Source organism: Patiria miniata, unplaced genomic scaffold (assembly GCF_015706575.1).
Source record: "Patiria miniata isolate m_02_andy unplaced genomic scaffold, ASM1570657v1 HiC_scaffold_19, whole genome shotgun sequence".
Lineage (NCBI taxonomy): Eukaryota > Metazoa > Echinodermata > Asteroidea > Valvatida > Asterinidae > Patiria > Patiria miniata.
In genome coordinates this window covers 8,852,846-8,874,579 of record NW_024037057.1, presented here as the reverse complement: position 1 = coordinate 8,874,579, position 21,734 = coordinate 8,852,846, and the positions used below count along the sequence as shown (strand labels likewise).

Below are 21,734 nucleotides of genomic sequence, written 5' to 3'. Positions count from 1 at the left end.
TGGCCCCGTGGATAACGGGTGATACTCAGACCGCCTCACTGTGGATTGGTTTTGTTATTTAAATTCAGTGACAAAGAAAGTGAATGTCGACTTATGCGTATCACAAAGAAACTAAGATTTCTCGGATGTGAACTGTGAAGGCCATTCTGTTCCACTTATACTATGTTTTGTGCTCTATCATTTGCAGTGTTATGCTTCATGCATGGAACTAATTAAGTTGTATTGTTTCAAGTAATTTCTCCTGCTTTTCCACTTTCAAAGGGTTCGCCGCTCTTAATTACTTTTGGGACGATTTCATTCATAAGTAATTAACACGCTCCTAGAATACTGTTCTTGGGCTTTAGAAAGTTGATAGCACAGGTCATATACCAGCACACTATTCAGCCATGAGGTGCGTTGTACAGATTTAGATTTCCCCATGAAACTCTGCGGTAAAGCTGAGAGAAAACTCCACATCTCGAGTCAACATTGACCACTGCATTATGTGTACGTTTGTCCATGTAATTCTCCTAATCTAGACACCCCGTGGTTTTTGTTCGTCAATATTTGAGTGTTGACACGCGCATTAGCGCCAGGCGTCCATTCGAGGCGGCCATGTTTGCAGATATCCGCAGGGAATTTAATCTGATTAACCGCGAATAGAAAGTGTTACAGAAGAAAGGTTATGCACGGACGTTTCATAATTCCGTCGAAAATATTGGCTGCGTTTTTTACTTCACTCTGTAAATGAACCAATCAAGAGTCACATCTGATCCGTCTGACGTCATAATGCGGCTGGGCAATGTGTACATGTCATAACTTTGATCGCATACAATCTAGACACAATGTATTTTGATTGATCGCAAGACACATCAGATTTTTAATCGACATCAAGTGAGCCATATTGGATGCTTCCAACACCGTCATACACATCAGTCGCGACCGAAGGTAATTTAGTAACTCGGTAATGTTAGTATGAAGACTGTGGAATCAAATCTTTCAAACGCATGAGAAACGCCTATATTGGAAGGTAAGTGTTTCTCTTTCACGTTATTTATCTGTTTGTTGGTTTGTTGGTTTGTTGGTTGGTTGGATGTTTTTTTGTGGGGGTGGGGAAGGGGCAGGGGCATCATTCTGTTATCAGCGAAAAGCGAAAAAAAAAAAACAAGCTTGGCAACAATGATGACGGCCTTACATGAAAGTTGTTTCTTTAGAATTATTACTGAAATACGTAGGTTTTCATATGGGTTTTGGCATTGGGCTAAAGGTTGAGGGTTTTTAGAAATATTATTTCCTAGCTGGATATGTCGAACCAACTCGAACCAGACGGCCAGTCCTTAGAACAACCGGACGAAACGGACGCAAACCAAACCGGTCAGACACAACTCCATGAAACCTTACGATGGTAAGTAACAATAGCTCCACACAGAGTTTAAAGAGGTTGTGGAATGCTCGAAGACATTTCCGTCATTTTCGGGTATATGTAGCCTAAGGTGTGATGAAATAAAAACGACTATTGTGTCTGTCATGAAATGAGTACAAAAGGTACTTTTGAGAGCTGTTTTTCAGGTCTTGTATCGACCCGAACGTGCAATTTGTGTAAAAGTCGTCGTTGGGGGCAGCAAACAAAACATAGTAAATCGTGACGTAATAAACAAGAATTAGTTTCCTTCTTGGACACAAAATAATGGCGCCTTCTTTTAAACCTTGTGTAAAATACAGTAAAAATCGGGCCAAGCTTCATGCTGTTTTTGATCTGTCAAGCTCTGCCAGTCTAGAAAATATGATGTATAGTTATAGGGGGAAAAGGCATAAACACCATGTAGTTAGGCATGGTTTTCACATTTTTTGAATTTTTCCCCAAAAGGTTGAACGAAAACTACGAGCGATCCGAGGGCGTTTGCCTACCTCGATGTGTGTTGTACACACACTACTTGGACCTTTGCAAGAAACGACTCTTTACTCCCGCTGGAGCAGCCACGTTTGGAAAGGTACGTCAGTGTTTTTGATAGCGCCCTCTAGCATGTCACCTTCGTCAGCCACATGCAAGATGGCCGTCATCTTAGCAGCTATAAAAGTGTTTTAGTAGCCTTTTCATGAAAATTACAGATCCTGACTTCAATTAAAACAATAAAACATGACTTATGTCCCTTCCCCTAGCGCTCCATGCATGCACTGTATTGATGCCTTTGGATGAGTTAAATGCTATCTACTGCCACCAAGCGTCCAAAGTTTCCATTTCCCGATCTGCCACCAACATAATAGAGTTCTCCAACCATATAAAAACTGTCAATTTCACGATCGAATAGGCCGCGCACGAATTACTTCGCTACGGCTGTGCGTCAAGCTAAGCGGCCTAAACAATCATGATGAGGCAGACCTTAATTCCTGATGGATTTTCTTTCATAGATTATTCGTCAGATGTTTCCTAAACTGACCACGAGACGACTAGGTACCAGAGGACAATCCAAGTGAGTGTACATGTACTTTGTTTTCAGTTGATTCAAAACTGGCCCGTTTTTATAAAATGCTATGGAGCGTCATCAGAAAAAGATTTCGAAACTTTAATTTCAAGAATATTTATTATATCGTCACGTGTCTGCAGATACCACTATTACGGCATAGGCATCAAGAAGACGTCCATATACTACCACTCGGTGTATTCAGGCAAAGGATTGAGCAGGTATGTACTCATTTTGTTAGGACGAGTATGTGAACACAGTGTCATTTCTTTCTTAAATTTAAAACCGAGTTTATTATTGGTATCTGTGAAATCTACTGTTGTAGCTGTAGTCACAGTCTACCTTTGTATATAGCTAGTCACAAATCAACTGCGATAATTATTGTAAACTCTTCCATTTACAGATTTTCGGAAACCAAAGTGAAAACAGAGGTAAGAGACCTATATAAAACTAAATGAGCTAATCTTGATAATAGTATGTTGATGTGAAGAAACACTAAATGTATTACATTTTTAAAAAGTGAAAAGCGGAGGATCATAAAAATACTTATCGTTACCACACGAAACTTGTTGACCCCATTCATGAATTGTGTCAACATGACGTCACGTGACTTGACATTTGTTTCTGAATTGCTGAAAGTAACTACAATGTTATTGGACATATCCAACCTTTGACGCAGGGGTCTGCACGAAAGTTTTCCCTGAGCTCCAAGTCTGGTACCCTGCTCCCAGACTTTCCAACGGCAGGCAATCTGGTAATTCCCGATGACATCAGCGCAGAAAAGGTATACTAGTCAGCATGATTTACTGTTACTTTTGTAATAGCATGGTTAATTTAAAATTCATCTGATGGAATAGACCTTGGATGAGTAGTAATGTTTTTCTTTTTCTTCTTTTATAGGTAGAAACATTCTTGTTGATGTATCAAACACACTGCCAGCGTATTTTGGACACCATTGTCTCTTCAAATTTTGAAGAGGTAAATAGTTAAAACAATTCAATGATATTAGTTCACGAATTGATTTGATGTTTTAGGTTATGTTGTCAATACCTTTGTTGCTCCATAAGGGCATTGTATGCAAAACGAAAGAGATTTATCGATTCGGCATGCAGCATAATAGTGTCATGACGTTTTCTTACAGGTGCAGAACTTTTTGCTACATTTCTGGCAGGGGATGCCCAAACACATGCAGTCGCTCCTTTCCTCTGACGTCATCATTGACGTCATTGCTCTCTGTGACTCAGTTTTATACAAGGTATACTCGCAAAAGGTCTTGATTAAACAAACCAGTGGACTGTCCAGTCCACACAGTATATTTTTATTTGTATGAACATGTATTATTGTAAGTCATTGCACTCCATGAGCCTTACCAATCTCCTTTCGGGAATTCTCTAGGTCTTGGCAGATGTCTTGATACCATCCACGATCCAAGACATACCGGAAGGATTGAGCTTTGACATCCGTACCTTTGCGAAGAAACTGCCGGTTTGGCTGGACAGTTCTCTGGATCAAATGTGCAAGGAACTTCGCGTGCGCAAAATGAAAGGTGACACAGACTGTGTGTGTTTTTTTGTAGAGAATGATAATTCCAAGTATTTGTATTGGGATATCTTTTCCGATTTATGAAGTGATGTGGATGACTTCTTCGTTATTGATTTTATTCGCAGTGCTCTCCTCATTCGTAAGAAGTCTACGCAGACAGACATCTTTCGTGCAGTTAGCACAGGTAAAAACCTATTATTTTTTTGGTTGACACATTTTGCCTGTCCCAATCAGGAGGATTTTAATGACAATTAAGATGTGAAGAAAACCCTCGGTTACCTTTCCAAAAAACAAAATGGATTGGTATAACCATAATAAGTACTTCTTTGCGTAGTACATGAAAAAGGAGCTGTGGAAGTTGTTTGCCCCCTTGATAGAACATAAAACATGGTCTTTAATTTTGGGTAAGTCTACTTGGTTACTGGTGAAACGTTTCAGCTGTATTTGTTTTTATTTGTAATCACAGACCGCAAGAAGTGTCTTGCTGAGCCAAGAAACCGTCAGCCAAATGACGCGAGATCTCGCGGAACTGAATTTCAACGGAAATATGACGCAAGCAGATGTCAGCCAATCAGCTTTTAATGCTGCCAAAGCGGGTAGGCCTTTTATTACTTGTCTCAATAGTTTCTTCTCTATCTTGGATCGCGGTTGCCCATTACGTCATCATTTCCGTTTGTTATGTATTCGCCACATTGACTCCAAAACGAGGTCAAACTTGCAAATCATTGACTGTCACGGATTGTAATTGATACCTGTCTTTCACCAAACAATGAAAAGTGCTCATAAGAATTGTTTTGTTAAAATTAATTAAGCTATGTAGCAACTAATATATGTAATGAAATGTTTGAGACTTCTTGTCAATGTTCCAATACCACTTTGGTCAAGATTAGAAACGACGTTTCGTTAATACCTTTTAAGATTATTTCCTTTAAACTCTTAGTTTTACAGGAGTTTAAAGGTTTGCTGGCCAAGCAGGCTCCACTTGAGGCATACATTGAATGGATCGACAGCCTCATCGATAGATTTGTTCTGCAGGTATTACGCCATTTGAACTTGTATTATGTTCATTATATTTATTTAAAAATACAAAGCAGCACATGCAGCTGTTAACCTTTTAAACATCAAAACTTAATAAGGAAACCAAATCATCTAATCATCGAACCAAAATGCTGTTATTCATTCACAATATTTAGGTTATTACTTTTTTTGGTTGCGACATTTTTCAATACTAACTTAGGCCTGAGAGTTGCCAATTCAATAGCTTCTGCGTTCCCTGAACCAGCTGATTCACGATGAATTGTAAATTCTCTTGAAAATAATAACCGAAAAGAGTAAAGATTTTCTCCAAATTAATGCATGTAGTTCTCCGTCTTATTGTTTTGATGCAGAAGATGACAGAGACAGATTACTCCAGTCGATCTGCCTCCTTCATCCTCCAATGGTCGTTCTTCACGTCTAAGATAATGAGAGATCTTACTCTGCAAAGAGCTGCAAGCTTTGGTAAGTAACTACGTTTGCGTCCCAAAATACTTATCTAAGCCGGCAGTACCTGTATGGAATTCAGCCAATTGCAAAGCTACAACATCGTCGGCTGTTAAGCCAAATTACGTACGGAGAGTTCGTTATTGGGACTTGATCTATGATACTTCAAGTCTTTCCTAACAAGTTGTGTTTGCTGCTGACCTCTACAAAAACCCATTTTCTTCAAAATATAGTCTCACATTTTAGACAAGCTCTCATTTCATTCATGGTGATTGTTAAAAACAATTGTAGGATCACTCCATCTGATCCACATGATGCTGACTGAGTATGCCTTCTTGGTGGTGGAGAGTCAACAGGACCAATATCATCACGCAGAGATGGTGGACCACGTTCAGAGGAACATGAAACAAACTGGTAAGAATTAACAGCGCCACCAACGTATTAACCCTAAGAGCGCCCTCTACCGTCCTGTTATCAGTACAGTGTGACTCAATCTATTATAATAATAATAATAATAATAATAATTTATTCTTATATAGCGCATTACATCGTTGACACAATCTCAATGCGCTTTACAAAGTTAATAAAACAAATGTCATTAAATACTTATTATCTTATAATACTTAAAAAGAAAAATGTCCAGATATATATTTTTCCAATTCAATCACTGCACGAGGTCAAAACAAAATTTACTTGAATGAAGACTTCAGTTAGGGATATAAGCCGTGATATATCATAAGATATCTTATCGTTTAAAAGAGGAAATCTGTACCAAAGCGACAGTGAGGTCATCGCTTCAGAGGTCATCACCTGGGTCAGCAGCCGTGAAAACCAAGCGGAGGAAGTGTTCAACGAACCAAACAGGTGAGAAGATATAATAAACATTTGAAAATAAAAACAAGGGAATAGATGCTCTGTTGTTTCATCTGCCACCGTGGGTTAGAACTTGAGCGATACTAACTTTGTTTGTGCATTGCCTAGCCCAATGTACAGTTGATGAACCTTGTTTCAAGATTTTCCATTCTTCTTTTAGAGGACGAACCTCCGAAGGATCCCCTAACCACCGCAGAGGGGAACCAGCGACTAGATGCCGAGTTCCAGGACTGCGGCACTGTATCTTCTCAGCAGGTTACCAGCCTTGATGAGGGCGCTCTTCATGCAAACGACGATTTCTCGGAAACTTGTACTGGAGGTTCACTGTCTGATCATCCAATTTTATCCTCGAGCCACGCATTTCGGCCCTTTGGTTCACAGAGGGAGGCACAGCCAGCGGTAACCAGCCACCCGCCATTTGCTGACGACCCGTTCCAGAATGGGTGCTTCTCCTCAGCGTATGCAAATTCATACTGTGACCTTTATCCCGTACATGCTTCCAGTCATGCGCACTCGTCCTACAAGCCCCTGCATCAACATTATAGCCACCGACACCTTCCACTGCCGTATGGGAACTACAATTTACCAACAGATGATTCTGGCTACACGAGATACGCGTCGGGATATGAGCTTATTGGGGCGCCACCCGTTCAACATTCCGGGTACGGTACGCCCTCTGCCCATTCGCAAAGGGACATACCCGATACCTACGGCTGTTTCATGAGAGCAAACGAGGCCCTGGTAGATGCCCATAGACACAGTCATCTCAGATTCACCCCAGGCTACGAGAATGGCATCAGTCACCAAGCTTATGATTCAAATGTTTGGTTTAACCCAACAGTACCCGGATGCATGGCAGGTAATAACAAAGACTTGCATTATTAACATAGCAATGTATTTGATCGAGTAATTGAAGTCACCTTAATTGTCTTAAACACCGTATGCGACAGTCAGAAGAGCACTGTTAATACAACATCCTGCTTATAACAAGCAAAATCTTAGGTCCCAAGTCTTTGTTTTGTTTTGTTTTCCAATTCTGTTAATACAAGGTAACAAGATAATTTGTAAAGTCCTAAGGAACTTGTTAAAAAGGCCGTTAGACTGTAACCTAAATTTAGATACCCAAACGCAATACGCCTGTGCTTTTGATTTCCTTCCAGTGTACATAAAACACGTGCCTCTTTGCTTATACGTAGAAACAACATTTGAGATATTTCATTCCCTAGGACACCGATTTGATGTTGCTTTAAGGTATCAATGGTTACCTTTTGATACAGCTTAATATGGGTGGCATGGTGAAGGTAACGGCTTAAAATTACAGATTTTTCCATTTTGTGATTTTCATTAGACACATCTACGTCGAGGCCACCACCTTACCAAACCACAGAGGAGTTTGTACCCGGCACCCAAGCGGACAGCAGCTTTGTAGGGAGCAGCGGTAGCGGGTCACGGTTCATGGAGATCGTTCACGGTACGGCACCAGCGAGGGATCAGGCAAGCACGTTTGAGCAGACTGCGGGATACCAGCTAACAATGATGGCGCCCTACAACACACGAGGCAGCTCGCACTTATCAAGACCTAACCCATACTAAGGGTCAGGTAGAATTTAATAAATAAAAATTGATGGTTTCGTCGTACAGATACCATACCATCTAAAACTGAATGTTGAGAATTATTTTGTACAGTAAAAACATTGAATGCCCTTAACTGGCAAATTGTGAAATTTATTTATACTTGTTTACATAAGGTATCTTTTTAATTACCTATTATTCTTTTAAAGTTTAATGCATGGTCAAAAATTCAAGAATCAAAAAGTTCACAAACTATATACATTATAAAATAATGGCGAGGTTCAAGTATTCACATTTTGAGCAATAGTAGTGTGACGTCACCGAAATTGTTTAATGGAGGTTGAACTTTCCTACGGCATGATGGTTTCGCTCCCATATATACAAACCCACACACACGATGACAAAAGTCAATGTCTCTTAAATAACCTCAGGTTATGTTACGTTTCCACATTAATCAGTCATGTTACCTATTAATTTACGCAAATCCTTTTCAAATTTTTGTGAACATTTTCATTATTCACTCTGATGCTTGTCACGAAATTCAAGCAAAAAGGCCTACAGTGTAAAATACAACTCCTCATTTAAACTTCAGTAAAAAAAAGCCAAAACGACGGCAGTAACAATAACAACTGTGTCAAAGGTCAACACGCGTGCGCCATTGCACAAATCTCCATAGCAACAGTGGTCACACACTGTTTGGCCATCGTACGTCTTGCAGCCCTTGTCTGAGCAAGTCTGCTCAGCGCATGCGCGGACAATGCTGATCTTGTTATTGGCCAAGAACGTCTTGGTTTTCTGAATGGAAAGACGAAACAGAAATCAAAGTTTATATCTGCGTAACTATAAAGTAGCCATGGAAACAAGCATGATTATGAAATGGCCGGATCAAAAACATTTTAATAGGCCTAAAGATTATACAGTGCGACACCATGAAGTTACCACCAATTTCCCGCCGATTTTCGCTGTGCATTGTGGGAAAAATGTAACAGCAAGACGCCCTTGGAAAAGTTGGTGAGGTTCTCTTGTCACAAAAAGACCCTTTTTTGTGAATGGGGGTGTGACGGACAATTGGTGGAGCAATTCAGCCACATTGTCTGACATACGAGTTTCTCGACAGGCCGATATTTTGTTGGCAATTATTCGGGGGCAAGCGATGCCTTTGTGGGGAAGATTGAACATCGTGATTCGCTGGTACTTTCTTACCCGGCATTTCTTGTAGACTTCGGAGTCGCAGTCTTTCATGTAGGGAGGTTCTAGGTCATAGAATGGGTCATCGCACTTTGGATCGCCACCCCCGACCGCTGTCACCGTACAATCGTAGCATTGAATGGCTGCACAGCAGGCTACAATTCATCAAACATTTAATAAAGAAAAAAAACTCCTGAATATCATGAAACCAATTTTTTAAATGCCCCCCCCCCAAAAAAAAAATCAGTTGTGATATTTTTTTCTCGAAATATAGCTTTCTGTTCTATTCATATTCTGTTCAGAAAAAAAGAAAGAAACTATATAGGCCTACAGACGACTCTCGATAATACAAACTCAGTCAGACCTGGCCAAAATGTTCGTTATATCTGAATTTCGTATTAAGTGAAGTGCCAGTCACATTCATTGTGCACATAAATGCACAGTCGGGCCTAGGCTTTATGTTTGCTATAACAAGAATTTGTACTATCAGTGTTTGTATTAACGAGAATCGACTGTTAATGGTATACATGCATGTACATGCATTTCAGAAAAGTCAGTGTGAGGCATTGAAACATTAATTACAAAAACAATATTTTTTTTTAAATTAATTGTAAGGCTATTGCATACTTACTTATGGCTGAGACAAGCATCACTAAAACCAGCCCGACATTCATAGCTCTGTATTTTGGAACTGTCCACCTTCGAAGAACTGCAAAATTAACAACAGTTTCAGAATCATCGAAAAACCCGAGTATTAAATTATGTGGCAAAAAAGAAGGGAAACCAGAGACTCGTCAAAGTGCAATCCCTCCAAAATTTAAACATTTTAATATGATTTTTTAACGAAATAAACTCCACAGGGGTGGATCAATATAATTACTTTAATATGACCTCGATATTATGACATAATTAAACATGGATCATGTCAACAGTCCCCAAATGAAAAAAACATGAATGTGTTAATTGTCGTTTTATTGCAGCATGCATACAATGTTGACAGTATTACTGTAGCCTGCAGTTAAGGCCCTTTGCACTCAACAAATGTTCTTCTCATTAGTAACATTCCTAACATGACATAAAACATTTTGAATTTTTGGGAATTACGTACAACAAAATTAGATTATTCTTTGCGAACGATAAACGTATTTAGACTCACCTGATTTTCACAGTCATCAAAGACGACCATCACAATGTAGAAGATTTGTACCACCACTCTTAACTTCCACAGGTTGTTGACGTTTTAGTTATCAAATCGAATGCGAAACTCTATCATATCGCACCGGCGGCCATTTTGTAGACTTTGAACTTATGCGCGCAACCTGGTATCACATAAACAGTGCGTCATTAATAATGGTTAATAATTAACTTGATAAGCTGGTTGCCACTGTTGTCTCAACAAAGATTATAGACGAATCGCTGCACACACGGACCCCTCCAATGGAGAAACCATTGTGTACTATTGTATGTACAAAGCAACTGTCCCGTGATGGATTATCTGAACAATAGCTAGCACAATGCTTTCGCCATTGAAGAGGGCCTCCGTGATTGAAATGATATCGTGCCCGAATTGGTTTATAGGATGCAATATACGATGCGACCTAACTTCGAGAATGCGAACTTACACTGTGCTCGTCAACGTGCGCTTTCTAGCTGTTTACACCCAAGAATGAATAACAATGGAGAGCAAACTGAAAACAGACTTAACACCTGTTCCTCCATTATAATTGTATAATAACAGTCTATTCCATATCCTCTGAAATCTCGAATATCAACATTTATTCTCAATGTTAGAAAGTTTCGAAAAGATAAAACACGTACCAAATATTCAAAATAGAATCTCAAAATGTTCAATTGAGATTTTTGAATCAATTTGTGACCAGTTCCTCTTGGTTTCATTTTCACATTAATAACTAAAGTCCTGTTCCAGCCGAACAAGGACAGTCATAGAATTTCGATTTGCTTTTTTATTCGCAAAGTGTAAAAACAATTAGACACGTACAAAATATACAAATAGTATCTCAACACTTCAATTCAAGTTATAACTGAGACAATAATACGACCAGTTCACCTTTCCTTGTTATATTAATAGCTAATAAAGCACTGATAATCTATTTCAGCTGAACAAGGACAGCTATACATATAAGTATAATAATACGTATAGTTCACTTCAGGCTCAACAAAACATAAAAGCAATCTTCTCGAGTAATTAACTATAGTGGAATCCGGCAACCAGAATTTAGAAGCTGTTACTGCGGTGGTGACACGCACATGCTGCATGCGTTCAAAAGACGCGGCACGCGCGCATTTTGGTTTTCCTATTGGTCGAAGGAGCCCGAAGCGTGTGCGTGCTGCGTGTGCGTGCTGCCTGAGCGCAACTCGCGCGATCCTGGTTCCTGCGCAGAAAATGACTGCCGCTGGATTATAGTGAATAGCCAACATATGCAGCTTACAAAGTGTGGGACGAAATATACCGTACAAGATACACTGGATATTAATACGTGGATGGAATACGCAAAATTTCACTTTAACAACAATTAACATGTTTATAGGCCTAATGATAATATCTGATATCTCCATATCCAAACAATTCCCCTTTCATTTGATTATTTACCAATGATGAAAACCCGTAAGTTTAAAGCAAATACTGTTTTAACTTTGGAATAGTTTTAATTCTGGAACGGGCGGACCCTTTCACAAAATAAATCGTTTAACAATCTTTGGGTTTGTTTGTGTTATCAATTTGCTAAGCAATATGCTTAATACTTTATTCTCATTTCAGGAAAGTGTCGATGGCCTCCCACATAGCACGTGTTTGGTTCTCAGCGGCGGGCGTCTGGGTGTAGTTGAGGCTGTCCACGGGCCACATGCCCACGCCGCGTAGGTTAGCACTTTTGGCGTACTCGTAGCGTAGAGTCAGGGACCCGACATCGTCATACCAGACTTGTCTGATCTGGCCAGGCACATTGGTCTACGAATATCACGTGGAGAAAAAAAACCCACACAAACACATATTAAGTGTACACGAGCACTTATGTGTCGATCTCGTGTGGTTTCTTTCCATGAACTTCTTGGTAACTTTTTTTTTTCAATCTAATAAAAAAGAAAATGGTCCTCTTGCATAATTCTTTTGGCCTTTCTCATTGGTTTGGGCTGGTTTGGACTGTGCTGATTTGGGTTCAGTTGGTTTGGGTTGTGTATGGTCATGGTACGTGGGCTGAGTTGGCGATTTGAGTTTGTTTCTGCATTCAATAGGGGACGTCGAACAATAGAGGACAATAGGGTCCCCAATTCCCGAAGGTCCCCAATTTGGCGATGAGTACAAAACATATGGGAGGTCTTCCTAAAAAGTTAGGGTACAAACAAAAGAGGGACAATAGGGGGTCCCCTATTGCAAGCAAATACACACTTTGGTGGGTTGATTTGGGTATGGGTGGGTTAGGTTGTGTATGTTATGATTGGGTTGGGTTGTGGTTATTTGGGTTGATTTGGGTTGGGTTGGGTTTTAGGTTGCAGTGACTGACTCACCTTGTAGTTGTAGTACGGTGAGGCATACGTCGCATTGTACAGTCTACCAGTAGTAGAATCCACCAGTTTGGTCATAATAAAAGCGAATGTTCTTTCCTTCGCTGGTATATCACTGCATGGAGCTCCACGGAAAGGGACACGTTCGATAGAACACACATTGTCCTGAAAAAGGGGGGAAAGTAAACCAGCCTGTTAATTTTCGACAATTAAGGTGCCGCATAAAAAAGTCCAAACGATAGAATGAGGATATCTAATGAGGTACACGTCGTGTTATTCAACATACTCATAAATATTCATTGAAATAAAAACTGATTTGCATATCACCTTGGAAACTTTCTGACAGACGTAGTCCACGCCGTCCCAGGACAATCCTAAGACGAGCTTGTCTGGAGGAATTCCCAATTTAAGGTAACCTTGGACTCCTAGAATGAAGAGAATGATTGAGGTTAAGTTTTCCTCGACAAATTGGAGTTCACATCCACCAATATGCGTTGTGTTTACGAAATTTTACTCAAGCAGACAATATTTCAACTGATCCAACCTGCCGAAGTCTCGGGAAAAACATAAGAAAATCATGATGTATAATAATGAGCACAATGACAGGAAAGATTTTGTTTCTAACAAAAGAGCTTGTATCATTTTCAATATGTCCATTTAAGAACGTCATCAAATAAATCACCAAGGAAAACTGACATAATACCTTTTGTGTCATTGACAAAATAAAAACCTTCCAAATGGAAGCCGAGTTTTAAAAGCGTCCGTGCAGTAATCCGGCGGTTTCAGGTTCAACTCCCGTCTTTGTTTAACTTCAAATCGCATTATCTGCCTGCAAAAGGCTCAGATTTCGCGTATGAAGCTCAACCTGCTTTGTTAACATATTCTGAAATATTTTTTTTGAAGTTTCCTCGTTTATACCTCTGACTGTTTTGTTATACGGGCCGTTTGCCATGGCAATACAAGGGCCATAGATCTGACTCTGCTCCGAGTACGCCATGATGAAGACGAAGTCACATACTTCAGCGATGCCTTTGTAGTCATAGCAACGCTCGTCGATGCAGTCAGGTGACCAGGCGACGTCATACGTCACCTGATGGATAGAAAAGGCACAATCAATGACTATGAAGATATCTGTCAGCATACAGTCATCGCCATTATTACCATCATCTTTAACATCGCATTAGTATTCCGATCGCCACTACATCCATACAAAAATCATCAAAATTCAAATATTACTATCAGTTTTATAACTCATTTCTTGATAATGAAACTTAAGGTTACTAAAAAAACGTCCACGGTTCTGTAACTTAAAAGCTTACTGAAGGGACAATGAAGGAAGGTTAAGATTTTTTAAACTGGGATATGAAGTTTTGCGTAATGAACTGAATCACATAACTTAAATTTTAAAAAAATATTACAAAAATTAATTTCTTCAACTTGATTTGAGTCCTTCACCGATGTGATTTTGCTAGCACTGTAGCCTGCGGGAAAATTAACAAGCTCGCTCCAGTGGGAATCGAACCCATGACCACCTGCTTACTAGTTCAAAAATATTACCGTTTGTCACCTTTACCTGAGAGTTTGGAATTGAAATGTGGAAAGCATGAGCAGTTTCAGCCACAAGATTGGTCAGCAAGTGAGCTTCGGATTTATTCATCGGATATTCGATATCTATGTTAATACCGTCCAGATACTGCTCTATGGCCTCGTTGACTTCGGCCATAACCCAGGCGCTCCGATCGGCCACACTGGAAAGATTCGCTGCCGGAAATATACCTGTGACGAGATAACAATACCCACATTTTTTTTCTTTCTTTCAAACGTAATTTTCTCAGATATTAACTTCAATGTAAACTCAGTCCTGTACGATGCAAATGTTTTCACTGCAAACGATTATGCATTACCTCTGTTTATCTCTGGTTTCAGTGGCATAAAATGATTGAGAATATTTATATTCCCCCTGGATGGGATGCCAGTCCATCGCAGGTTACTCCCCAGCTAATGCTGGTACCAATTTATACTCCTGGGTGGAGAGAGGGGCAAACTAGTGGGTATAAAGTGGCTTGCCCGAGGACACGTCATATGGCCAGCAGCTGGATTCGAACCCCGATCCTCTGATCCTGAACCGTAACCGCTAGGCCACACTCCCGGTCCCCCGTTTACGAGCAAAACCCAGTGACAATGCAAAATTCCAAACGCATTTGAATGATTCAAATACATCTAGATCCAGAGGATTTGTATCCTAATTATTGTCAATTATAATATCCTAGGGCCTTGACAATTAATTTGACCGATAATGGTAAACTAACCCATACTGACGACTCGAACCCCTTTGGAGTGGGCATAACACATGAGTTGTGGATTGTGACGATGAAACATTACAATGGTAGTGATCCGTGTCCAATCATAATGCTTCCATGTTGTCGATCCTACCCAGAAGGCAAAAACCTGCAACAGGCAAGACACGAGCATTACTTTCGCTTGCTCTGTTTACTTTTGCGTTCACAGCAAAAGATCAAGAACAATTTTTAAAAGGGAGAAGAAGATTTTCATTGTTTTTTATAAATAGGTACGACGGTATCAGGACAGATTTAATAACTTAAATTAATACCAATTCTTAAAACATTTACACATCTTAATTTCCAAAATATAGGACGAACTTTAAAAAAAAGTACCATGTGTGTTTGCGTTTTATTCTGGAACAAAAAGCAGCGTTCCACCATTCATAAAAACCCGCCAATGGTACTCTCCTTTACAAGTGCTGAGTTTTCTGGCTTAAATTTGCCAAGAATAAAGTGCATGATGTTCAGTCTATGTACGCTGCAATTTATGTCTTCTTTTTAAATCAACAAAAGCAGACAGTCTAAAAAAAATTATCCCGTTTGCTATTTCCCGGGCTTGCAGTTGCAGTATTGCTAATGTTGCTAGCATCGTGACCTTGGGCGTGGTCTCTGGCTTCATGGCATGCTTGGTTTCTGACTATAGTGCCCCTTGAACAAAGACATTGACATACATTGGAGAACCGCCAACAAAGGGCTAGATATATAGCCGAGTTTTAATAGCGCCGGAACGGCAATCTGGAGGTCGCAGGTTCAAACCCTGCTCGAGTCAATTTCGTTGTTCAACTTTGACAAATAAAAAAATAAATCTTTCTTTTTAAGTTCGGGAAAATTCGAAGGAAAGATTTCCATATACGAAGTTCACTAATTTTCCTCTGTATTGACTAACAAGCCCCCAGATAGCAATTTCATGTCATCAAAGTCAATTTGAGCAGGTTTTTTTTCCAGTCCAATCTCATAGGGTTTGTACACAGGGTGTTGAGTGAACTTCGTATATGCATGGAGCAAGGAAAACGCTCCATGGTATATGGAAATCTTTCCAATTCGAACTTCGATTGAACTGGAACATGATAATATATGACTAACACGCGACTTACTTCTTTCCGCGGCTGCGTTGAAATAACTTTGCAGTGAGAAGGATCCGAACAGGGACAACCGCCATCTTCAGTTGATCCGCTAAATCCAAGCCCTGGATCGGCCAAAAACACTGCAAAACACACAATCAAGGCGGCTAAAACAAGAGAAAAACTTGCCATTTTCAACGATGGAGCAACTTTACAACCCCGAAGGTCACACTTGGAACCCAGACTCACCTAAGGTGAATTTGAGCGATAATGATAAACGCAAGGACCTGACTACTTGGTATATTTTAACACATATATGGTGTCAACGTCGCTTCTATTACTACTTGAACACGCTCTTGTGGCATCGAATACACGTTGCTATTTACTACGGAACACCTGACACGGCACGTGACACAACGCCAGGTCGGTATTTTGAGCGTGTTTATATTAAAACACGGAAGTTCCTGGTAAAATCGCATGTGCAAATACAAAAAAATTGCAATAAGAGAAATGGAGAAGTTTGTCCAAGTTCTTCTGTTCTTCCTTCTCTTCGTGCAGGGATGGTGTTTGATCGCAGAAAGCCGTTTCAAGTCACCGAACGGAGACTGTCCGTGTTCAGCTCCTGCGCTATGCAATGTGATCAAAACGCCGCCGCGAAAAGAGGTGGGACACGAACTTGCTTCAAAACGTGACATAATTTTTATTACAGAAAGTTTGAATTTAAAGATAATATGTCACTAGATTAAAACTGTTGAAAGAATTTTGCAACCTGACGCTGCTTTTTTCTTCATATATCAATCATCACAATGAAGGTCATTCATTGCAAAAATGATGATAAATTAAGACATGAATCTGGGACTGAGAAACATTTCCAGTTTTGTTAGGAAATACTTTGAAAATTGTCTTGTCTCTCCAAAGACTTTGTACACGACCGCTGAGGTCAGGTTGCAACCTTCTTTCAAAACGGTCTTATGAAGGCCTTGGTTTTGTATTGAGAAGTATACAAATTACAATTAAAAAATCGTAATCTAACTCTAGTAGGCCCTATTGTATTTAGGCCTATTCTTCTAAAATTCCACTGCCTTAATTTTTAACTTTTACTTGCAAATTGCAGGTGTTTGCATTCTGGTTGGGTGGACCACACTGGATGAAGTATGATTGGACCAAACTGACCACAGTCGTGATGTTCGGACACTACGATGCAGACCTGATGTGCTATGCACATTCTCAAGGCGTCAGGGTCACACTTCTAGGTCGGTTGGAGTCTTCGATTAAACACTAATTTTCTTGCATTTTTGAGTCACATGTTACTTTGTTTTTAGGGCCCTCTCATGAATTTTTTCATTTTGAATGTACACAATGCCATGGCCTCTTCACATGAGGACATGCATTCATACACCATTTCTTATTCTGATTAAATGAACAGGCGATTTTCCTGTGGCCAATCTGACCAGCATCGCTGACCGCAGTGCCTGGGTGATGGCACAGGTTGACCGCGCCATCAAGGGTCACATGGACGGGATCAATCTGGACATTGAGTATCCGCTCAATGCCAGTCAGGCCAAGTACTTGACGACACTCGTCGGTGAAACCACCAAAGCTTTCCATATCTCCATCCCAGGATCTCAGGTAAGTACTTAATTCCATTTCTTGGTTTATCTATTTTGATGAAGGTGGCCAGGGGCATCATCTGAGAACATTGAATGGGAAGTTGGGGGGGGGGGTGTGGACAAACAAATTGCTGACAGAATATCCCTGCTAAAAGGTGGACAGGAATTTGTTTCTCAGCTGTTGCAAAAACAAGGGAGAAGAGGCAGGCCAAATCTTCCTATCAGGGTGCGGTTCATGCAGACGATCGTGGGCTCTGTCAGACAATTGGTTGCTGTCTTCAATAGTCTCCAGACTGGCCCATTTGCCGACGGACGCATGATTTTACGGACAAATCGATTACACGCCACAGGCACCCCACACCCCCTAGCCTCTAAATGCGCCCGTAATGGTAGGGACCAGAAATAAAGCTAACTTGTGGCTCCATCACTAAGTGTTTCCTCATCTTGACTCTTCAGGTTACATTTGATGTTGCCTGGTCGCCTAACTGCACCGACGGCCGTTGCTATGACTACAAAGGCCTTGCCGATGCCTGTGACTTTCTCTTTGTGATGTCGTACGATGAGCAGAGCCAGATTTATGGAGATTGCATTGCCATGGCAAACTCGCCCTACAACAAAACAGCCACAGGTTAGTTAATGCTCGGAGTAAATCAAATAATTGGCACGATGATCATGAGTTATTGTATTTAGTTTGATGCATACATCCATCAGCTTTTATGACAGCAAGGACCATTAAAGTTACTTCCTCTCAAAAAAAATGTTTCAAATGTGGCAAAAAAATTCAAAGTTTGAGAAAAATTAATGTCACATTTTGTCCTAATTTTTTTCAGACTTTTATGTTTACTCCTACATTGAGTAGGAGCCAAAAAAGTTATAGTTCTAATGTATGGCTGAATGTTTTTTAATTTGAAATGCTAACCAGCTTTTTCGGATTTGACTTTTGGGATGTTCTAAAAATTGTAAATATTTTTTTGTTTCTGTGACAGGTGTTGAAGGCTACCTTAAGCTGGGCATACCTGCTAATCAATTAGTCCTGGGCGTGCCTTGGTATGGATACAACTACAACTGCACCAACCTTGATAATAAGGTAACCTATTCTTCTTTAGGACCTTACAAGAATTGTCAAGGGGCCTTGCAACCACTACACATGCGGAAGCTTTGAGGGTGTTGCTTGTCCTTATTATATTGACGTTGTTTTCACGAAGTGACAAAAGCCTCTACATCCTGCGAAAAGGTCATCCCGAGATAACCATATTTGAAATTAATCCTTTTTTTTTTTTCAAAACACGTTTTCCACCACTTTGTAGCTACCTATTTGGGAATTCTTTTGTTCAGCGATCAGACTTTCCGAAGCCTCATACCTACAATCCTGGCCAAATCTCGCTGGGCCCCCAACCCCCCGGCCCCCGTTCAATGTTGTCTCTCATTGCGCGGTGTGTGCTCCATCAGCTGGAGAGAACAACATTGACCGGGGAGCGGGGGAGTGGGTGACCGTGGCAGGCTCAGGAAGTGTCCCAACCATTTTGGACGGGGTTGTAGACCTCTTAGACGAAGTTGGTCAGGGACCAGTCACAGTCGGGGAAGTAGTAAAGTCCATCGCAAGTCTTTCAGTCCCTACTCACATCATAAGCTATTCAAATGAGCTTTGACAAAGACATTCTTTTGTTATTGTTCATCCACTTTTATTTGTGACTTGACTTGTGCTTGACTTGTGCTTGACTTGTGATGGACTTGTGATGGACTTGTGATGGACTGGACTACATCCCTTAGGCCCCCCCCCAAAAAAGTCTCCGGTTTCTGGTATGGAGCTTGCCCAAAAAGTGGTGCGGCGACGCGGCTTTTTTTTTTTTTTTTACCTGATTTGTTTGCTTCAAATGTCGGCTGATGACTGCAAATGGTGCCCGACTAAACTTAGTGCAAATATATGGGAGTCCAGAGAGGCCACATAAAGCTTATTCTCGACCATAACCCCATCTAAAAACACGTTAAAATTGTGCAGCAGCAGGATTCCAGTCAGACCAGTGAGTTTGGCGGTTTTGAGACATCATCTTTCATTGAAAAAAAACCTTTTACATTTCGCCGACGCGCATGGCTATGGCGACGCGTGCGCATACCAGAAACCAAAGCCTTTTTTTTTTTGGCCATAACTAAGCCTTGCCAAGTCTTGTTTTCGATGCATTAAAGACAACAGTTATGTGCGCAATATTCTACCGAACTTCTGAAGTACACCAATTTTCCCTTTATTATATGCAGACCAACGTGTGCTCCATTCCTCATGTCCCATTCCGCGGTGTGAATTGCAGTGATGCTGCAGGCAGACAGTTCAACTATGCTGTCGTCATTAAATTGCTGGACAATAACTCTACCAGCGGGCGGCTGTACAACACAACCTACCAGGCTCCCTACTTCAACTATGTGGTAAAATATTAAAGTCAGCTTTTTAGTACACTCCAGGCCTGTTATTTTCCTGTTTTTGTGCCAGTTGTTTCTTGTTAGTCTCTTTCAACGTTCCCAGGTACATAAGAGTGGATTTTTGAGGGGGGGGGGGATTTTTGAGGGGGGAGGTGCAGTTGAATGTTCCAGTCCACAAGGCGAAGCTGAGCGGAATGGAACATTTTGTCCATCACCAAATGAACTTAATAGTCTTTCCATTGCACAAATGTGACGGCACATCTTTATTTGTTTTACACAACACCTGATGATCGTCATAATCTGATTAGCCAGAGCCACCAATCAATGGGACCATGCAATGGAACTTCTATTTACTGTGCAATAGAACTTGTAGTTTTGGAATTCAATGACATGTGATCAACGGCCCACCAATCAAATGACGGGGGTTCGTTATAAATATGCAAAACTAGAATATAGTAAAAGAGACCAGACAGTTGCAACCTTTATCTGTGGACCTTAAAGGGAAAATACAACATTTGCAAACATCGAAAAATAAAACTACCAAGTTGTTACGAAATACCTTACTAGGATGTTGGTAAATGACATGCTAAAGCATCCTGTAAAATTATGGCACCTGGTGTGAAGCCAGTGGAGTCAGGGAACCAGACTACGTAAATATTTTTGTTTTTCTTGGTTTTTCCAGCATTTTCGAACACAAAACGTCAAACATGTCAGTGCAACAATATTTGATCTATTATACTAACCCCCCAAATAGTTCATTTCTGAAAATTACAGCAAAAACCAATGATGTACATTCCCTTTAAGTGTAAAACTTTGCCTCCTATGCAGGATGCAGCCACGAAGGTTATCCACCAAGTGTGGTATGACGATCCTGTGAGCCTGACCACGCGCTACAAGTACGCCCAGCAGATGAAACTCCGTGGGGTAGGGATGTGGAACGCTGACAGTCTCGATTACAGCGATGACCCGAAGGCTGAGAAGCTTACCAAAGCAATGTGGGATGCAATTGGGAAGTACTTCTTGCCTTAGCCCTGATTTTGATGCAGAAAAGCTTTAGATGTGCTCTTTTTTTTTCATTCAATACAGGGTGAGTAAAAAAAGACGAACCCCAAATGTTGGAACCATTGTTTTAGTGAAGTTCTGCATGTAGCACTTTCAAAATCTAGGATATGAAAGCCCAAGTCATAAGCTTTTTTTAGTATAAGAGTCAGTCAAATCACTCATGTAATTTTGAAGTTATGGAATTTTAATCACAACCACCGTTTTAAAGTTCTGTCCACGATCACAAAAAGGTAAGTGTTCTGTCAGTGTGAATTGTTTTCGTTTTGCTGAAAGAACGCACACCTTTTTTGTGATCCATGGACAGAACTTTAATACGGTGGTTGTGTTTAAACTTCCATAAATTGAACATTACATGAGTGATTTGAATGAATCTTGTACTAAAAAGAAAGCATATGAATTGGGCTTTCATATCCTAGATTTTAAAAGTGCTACTTGTAGAACTTCACTAAACCAATAGTCCTGAAATTTGGCTTTTTTTTTTTACTTACCCTGTACAGGCAGTTGTATTTGGTTATATTGTTTTTACAATGTGAGGGGGAAAAACACTCACCTGCTCTCGAAATATCATTTTACAGACAGCTTTTATTTTTCTGTGGGTGGGGGAGGATTGATGGGGATAGAGCATAC

At 40.4% G+C, this 21,734-nt stretch overlaps 4 protein-coding genes across 5 annotated transcripts; 2 read left to right on the top strand and 2 right to left on the bottom strand.

Moving 5' to 3' along the window:
* Window positions 1–786: 786 nt before the first annotated feature.
* Window positions 787–7,938, top strand: LOC119725664 (DNA-binding protein RFX6-like). Its single transcript, XM_038197158.1, has 18 exons — window positions 787–1,009; window positions 1,278–1,384; window positions 1,847–1,970; window positions 2,389–2,450; window positions 2,585–2,662; window positions 2,845–2,872; window positions 3,121–3,225; window positions 3,342–3,419; window positions 3,583–3,696; window positions 3,837–3,987; window positions 4,109–4,167; window positions 4,450–4,579; window positions 4,924–5,018; window positions 5,372–5,483; window positions 5,757–5,879; window positions 6,225–6,329; window positions 6,499–7,197; window positions 7,687–7,938. Exons 2-18 carry the CDS (start codon window positions 1,284–1,286, stop codon window positions 7,929–7,931), a joined length of 2,409 nt encoding a protein of 802 aa, XP_038053086.1. The 5' UTR covers window positions 787–1,009; window positions 1,278–1,283; the 3' UTR covers window positions 7,932–7,938.
* Window positions 7,905–10,439, bottom strand: LOC119725667. Its single transcript, XM_038197163.1, has 4 exons — window positions 10,255–10,439; window positions 9,730–9,807; window positions 9,114–9,253; window positions 7,905–8,705 (listed from the first exon to the last, which is right to left on the bottom strand). Exons 2-4 carry the CDS (start codon window positions 9,770–9,772, stop codon window positions 8,499–8,501), a joined length of 390 nt encoding a protein of 129 aa, XP_038053091.1. The 5' UTR covers window positions 9,773–9,807; window positions 10,255–10,439; the 3' UTR covers window positions 7,905–8,498.
* A 420-nt stretch (window positions 10,440–10,859) lies between these two features.
* LOC119725666 (di-N-acetylchitobiase-like) lies at window positions 10,860–16,279 on the bottom strand. The gene is made up of 7 exons (XM_038197162.1): window positions 16,057–16,279; window positions 14,930–15,068; window positions 14,194–14,396; window positions 13,539–13,710; window positions 12,948–13,045; window positions 12,624–12,785; window positions 10,860–12,066 (listed from the first exon to the last, which is right to left on the bottom strand). The coding sequence occupies exons 1-7, from the start codon at window positions 16,213–16,215 to the stop codon at window positions 11,869–11,871; spliced, it is 1,131 nt and encodes a 376-aa protein (XP_038053090.1). The 5' UTR covers window positions 16,216–16,279; the 3' UTR covers window positions 10,860–11,868.
* A 138-nt stretch (window positions 16,280–16,417) lies between these two features.
* Window positions 16,418–21,196, top strand: LOC119725665 (di-N-acetylchitobiase-like). Of its 2 annotated transcripts, XM_038197159.1 has the most exons (7): window positions 16,418–16,686; window positions 17,138–17,276; window positions 17,450–17,652; window positions 18,090–18,261; window positions 18,620–18,720; window positions 19,887–20,051; window positions 20,874–21,196. In XM_038197159.1, exons 1-7 carry the CDS (start codon window positions 16,501–16,503, stop codon window positions 21,072–21,074), a joined length of 1,167 nt encoding a protein of 388 aa, XP_038053087.1. In that variant the 5' UTR covers window positions 16,418–16,500; the 3' UTR covers window positions 21,075–21,196. The 2 variants fall into 2 exon arrangements, with proteins under 2 accessions (XP_038053087.1, XP_038053088.1); XM_038197160.1 differs by lacking the exon at window positions 19,887–20,051.
* Window positions 21,197–21,734: the final 538 nt, after the last annotated feature.

Bases quoted from the DNA above. Each gene is read 5' to 3' on its own strand.
- LOC119725665 (XM_038197159.1), top strand. From the start codon at position 16,501: ATGTGCAAATACAAAAAAATTGCAATAAGAGAAATGGAGAAGTTTGTC. The intron at 16,687-17,137 runs GTGGGACACGAA...TGCAAATTGCAG, and splicing joins AAACGCCGCCGCGAAAAGAG to GTGTTTGCATTCTGGTTGGG. The intron at 18,262-18,619 runs GTTAGTTAATGC...TTTCTGTGACAG, and splicing joins CTACAACAAAACAGCCACAG to GTGTTGAAGGCTACCTTAAG.
- LOC119725666 (XM_038197162.1), bottom strand. From the start codon at position 16,215: ATGGCAAGTTTTTCTCTTGTTTTAGCCGCCTTGATTGTGTGTTTTGCA. The intron at 15,069-16,056 runs GTAAGTCGCGTG...TGCCTGTTGCAG, and splicing joins CAACGCAGCCGCGGAAAGAA to GTTTTTGCCTTCTGGGTAGG. The intron at 14,397-14,929 runs GTTAGTTTACCA...ATCTCGTCACAG, and splicing joins GGTTCGAGTCGTCAGTATGG to GTATATTTCCGGCAGCGAAT.
- LOC119725667 (XM_038197163.1), bottom strand. From the start codon at position 9,772: ATGAATGTCGGGCTGGTTTTAGTGATGCTTGTCTCAGCCATAA. The intron at 9,254-9,729 runs GTAAGTATGCAA...GATGAATTGTAG, and splicing joins GATGCTTGTCTCAGCCATAA to CCTGCTGTGCAGCCATTCAA. The intron at 8,706-9,113 runs GTAAGAAAGTAC...CTTTCCATTCAG, and splicing joins AAGTCTACAAGAAATGCCGG to AAAACCAAGACGTTCTTGGC.
- LOC119725664 (XM_038197158.1), top strand. From the start codon at position 1,284: ATGTCGAACCAACTCGAACCAGACGGCCAGTCCTTAGAACAACCGGAC. The intron at 1,971-2,388 runs GTACGTCAGTGT...TTTCTTTCATAG, and splicing joins GAGCAGCCACGTTTGGAAAG to ATTATTCGTCAGATGTTTCC. The intron at 2,873-3,120 runs GTAAGAGACCTA...CCTTTGACGCAG, and splicing joins AAACCAAAGTGAAAACAGAG to GGGTCTGCACGAAAGTTTTC.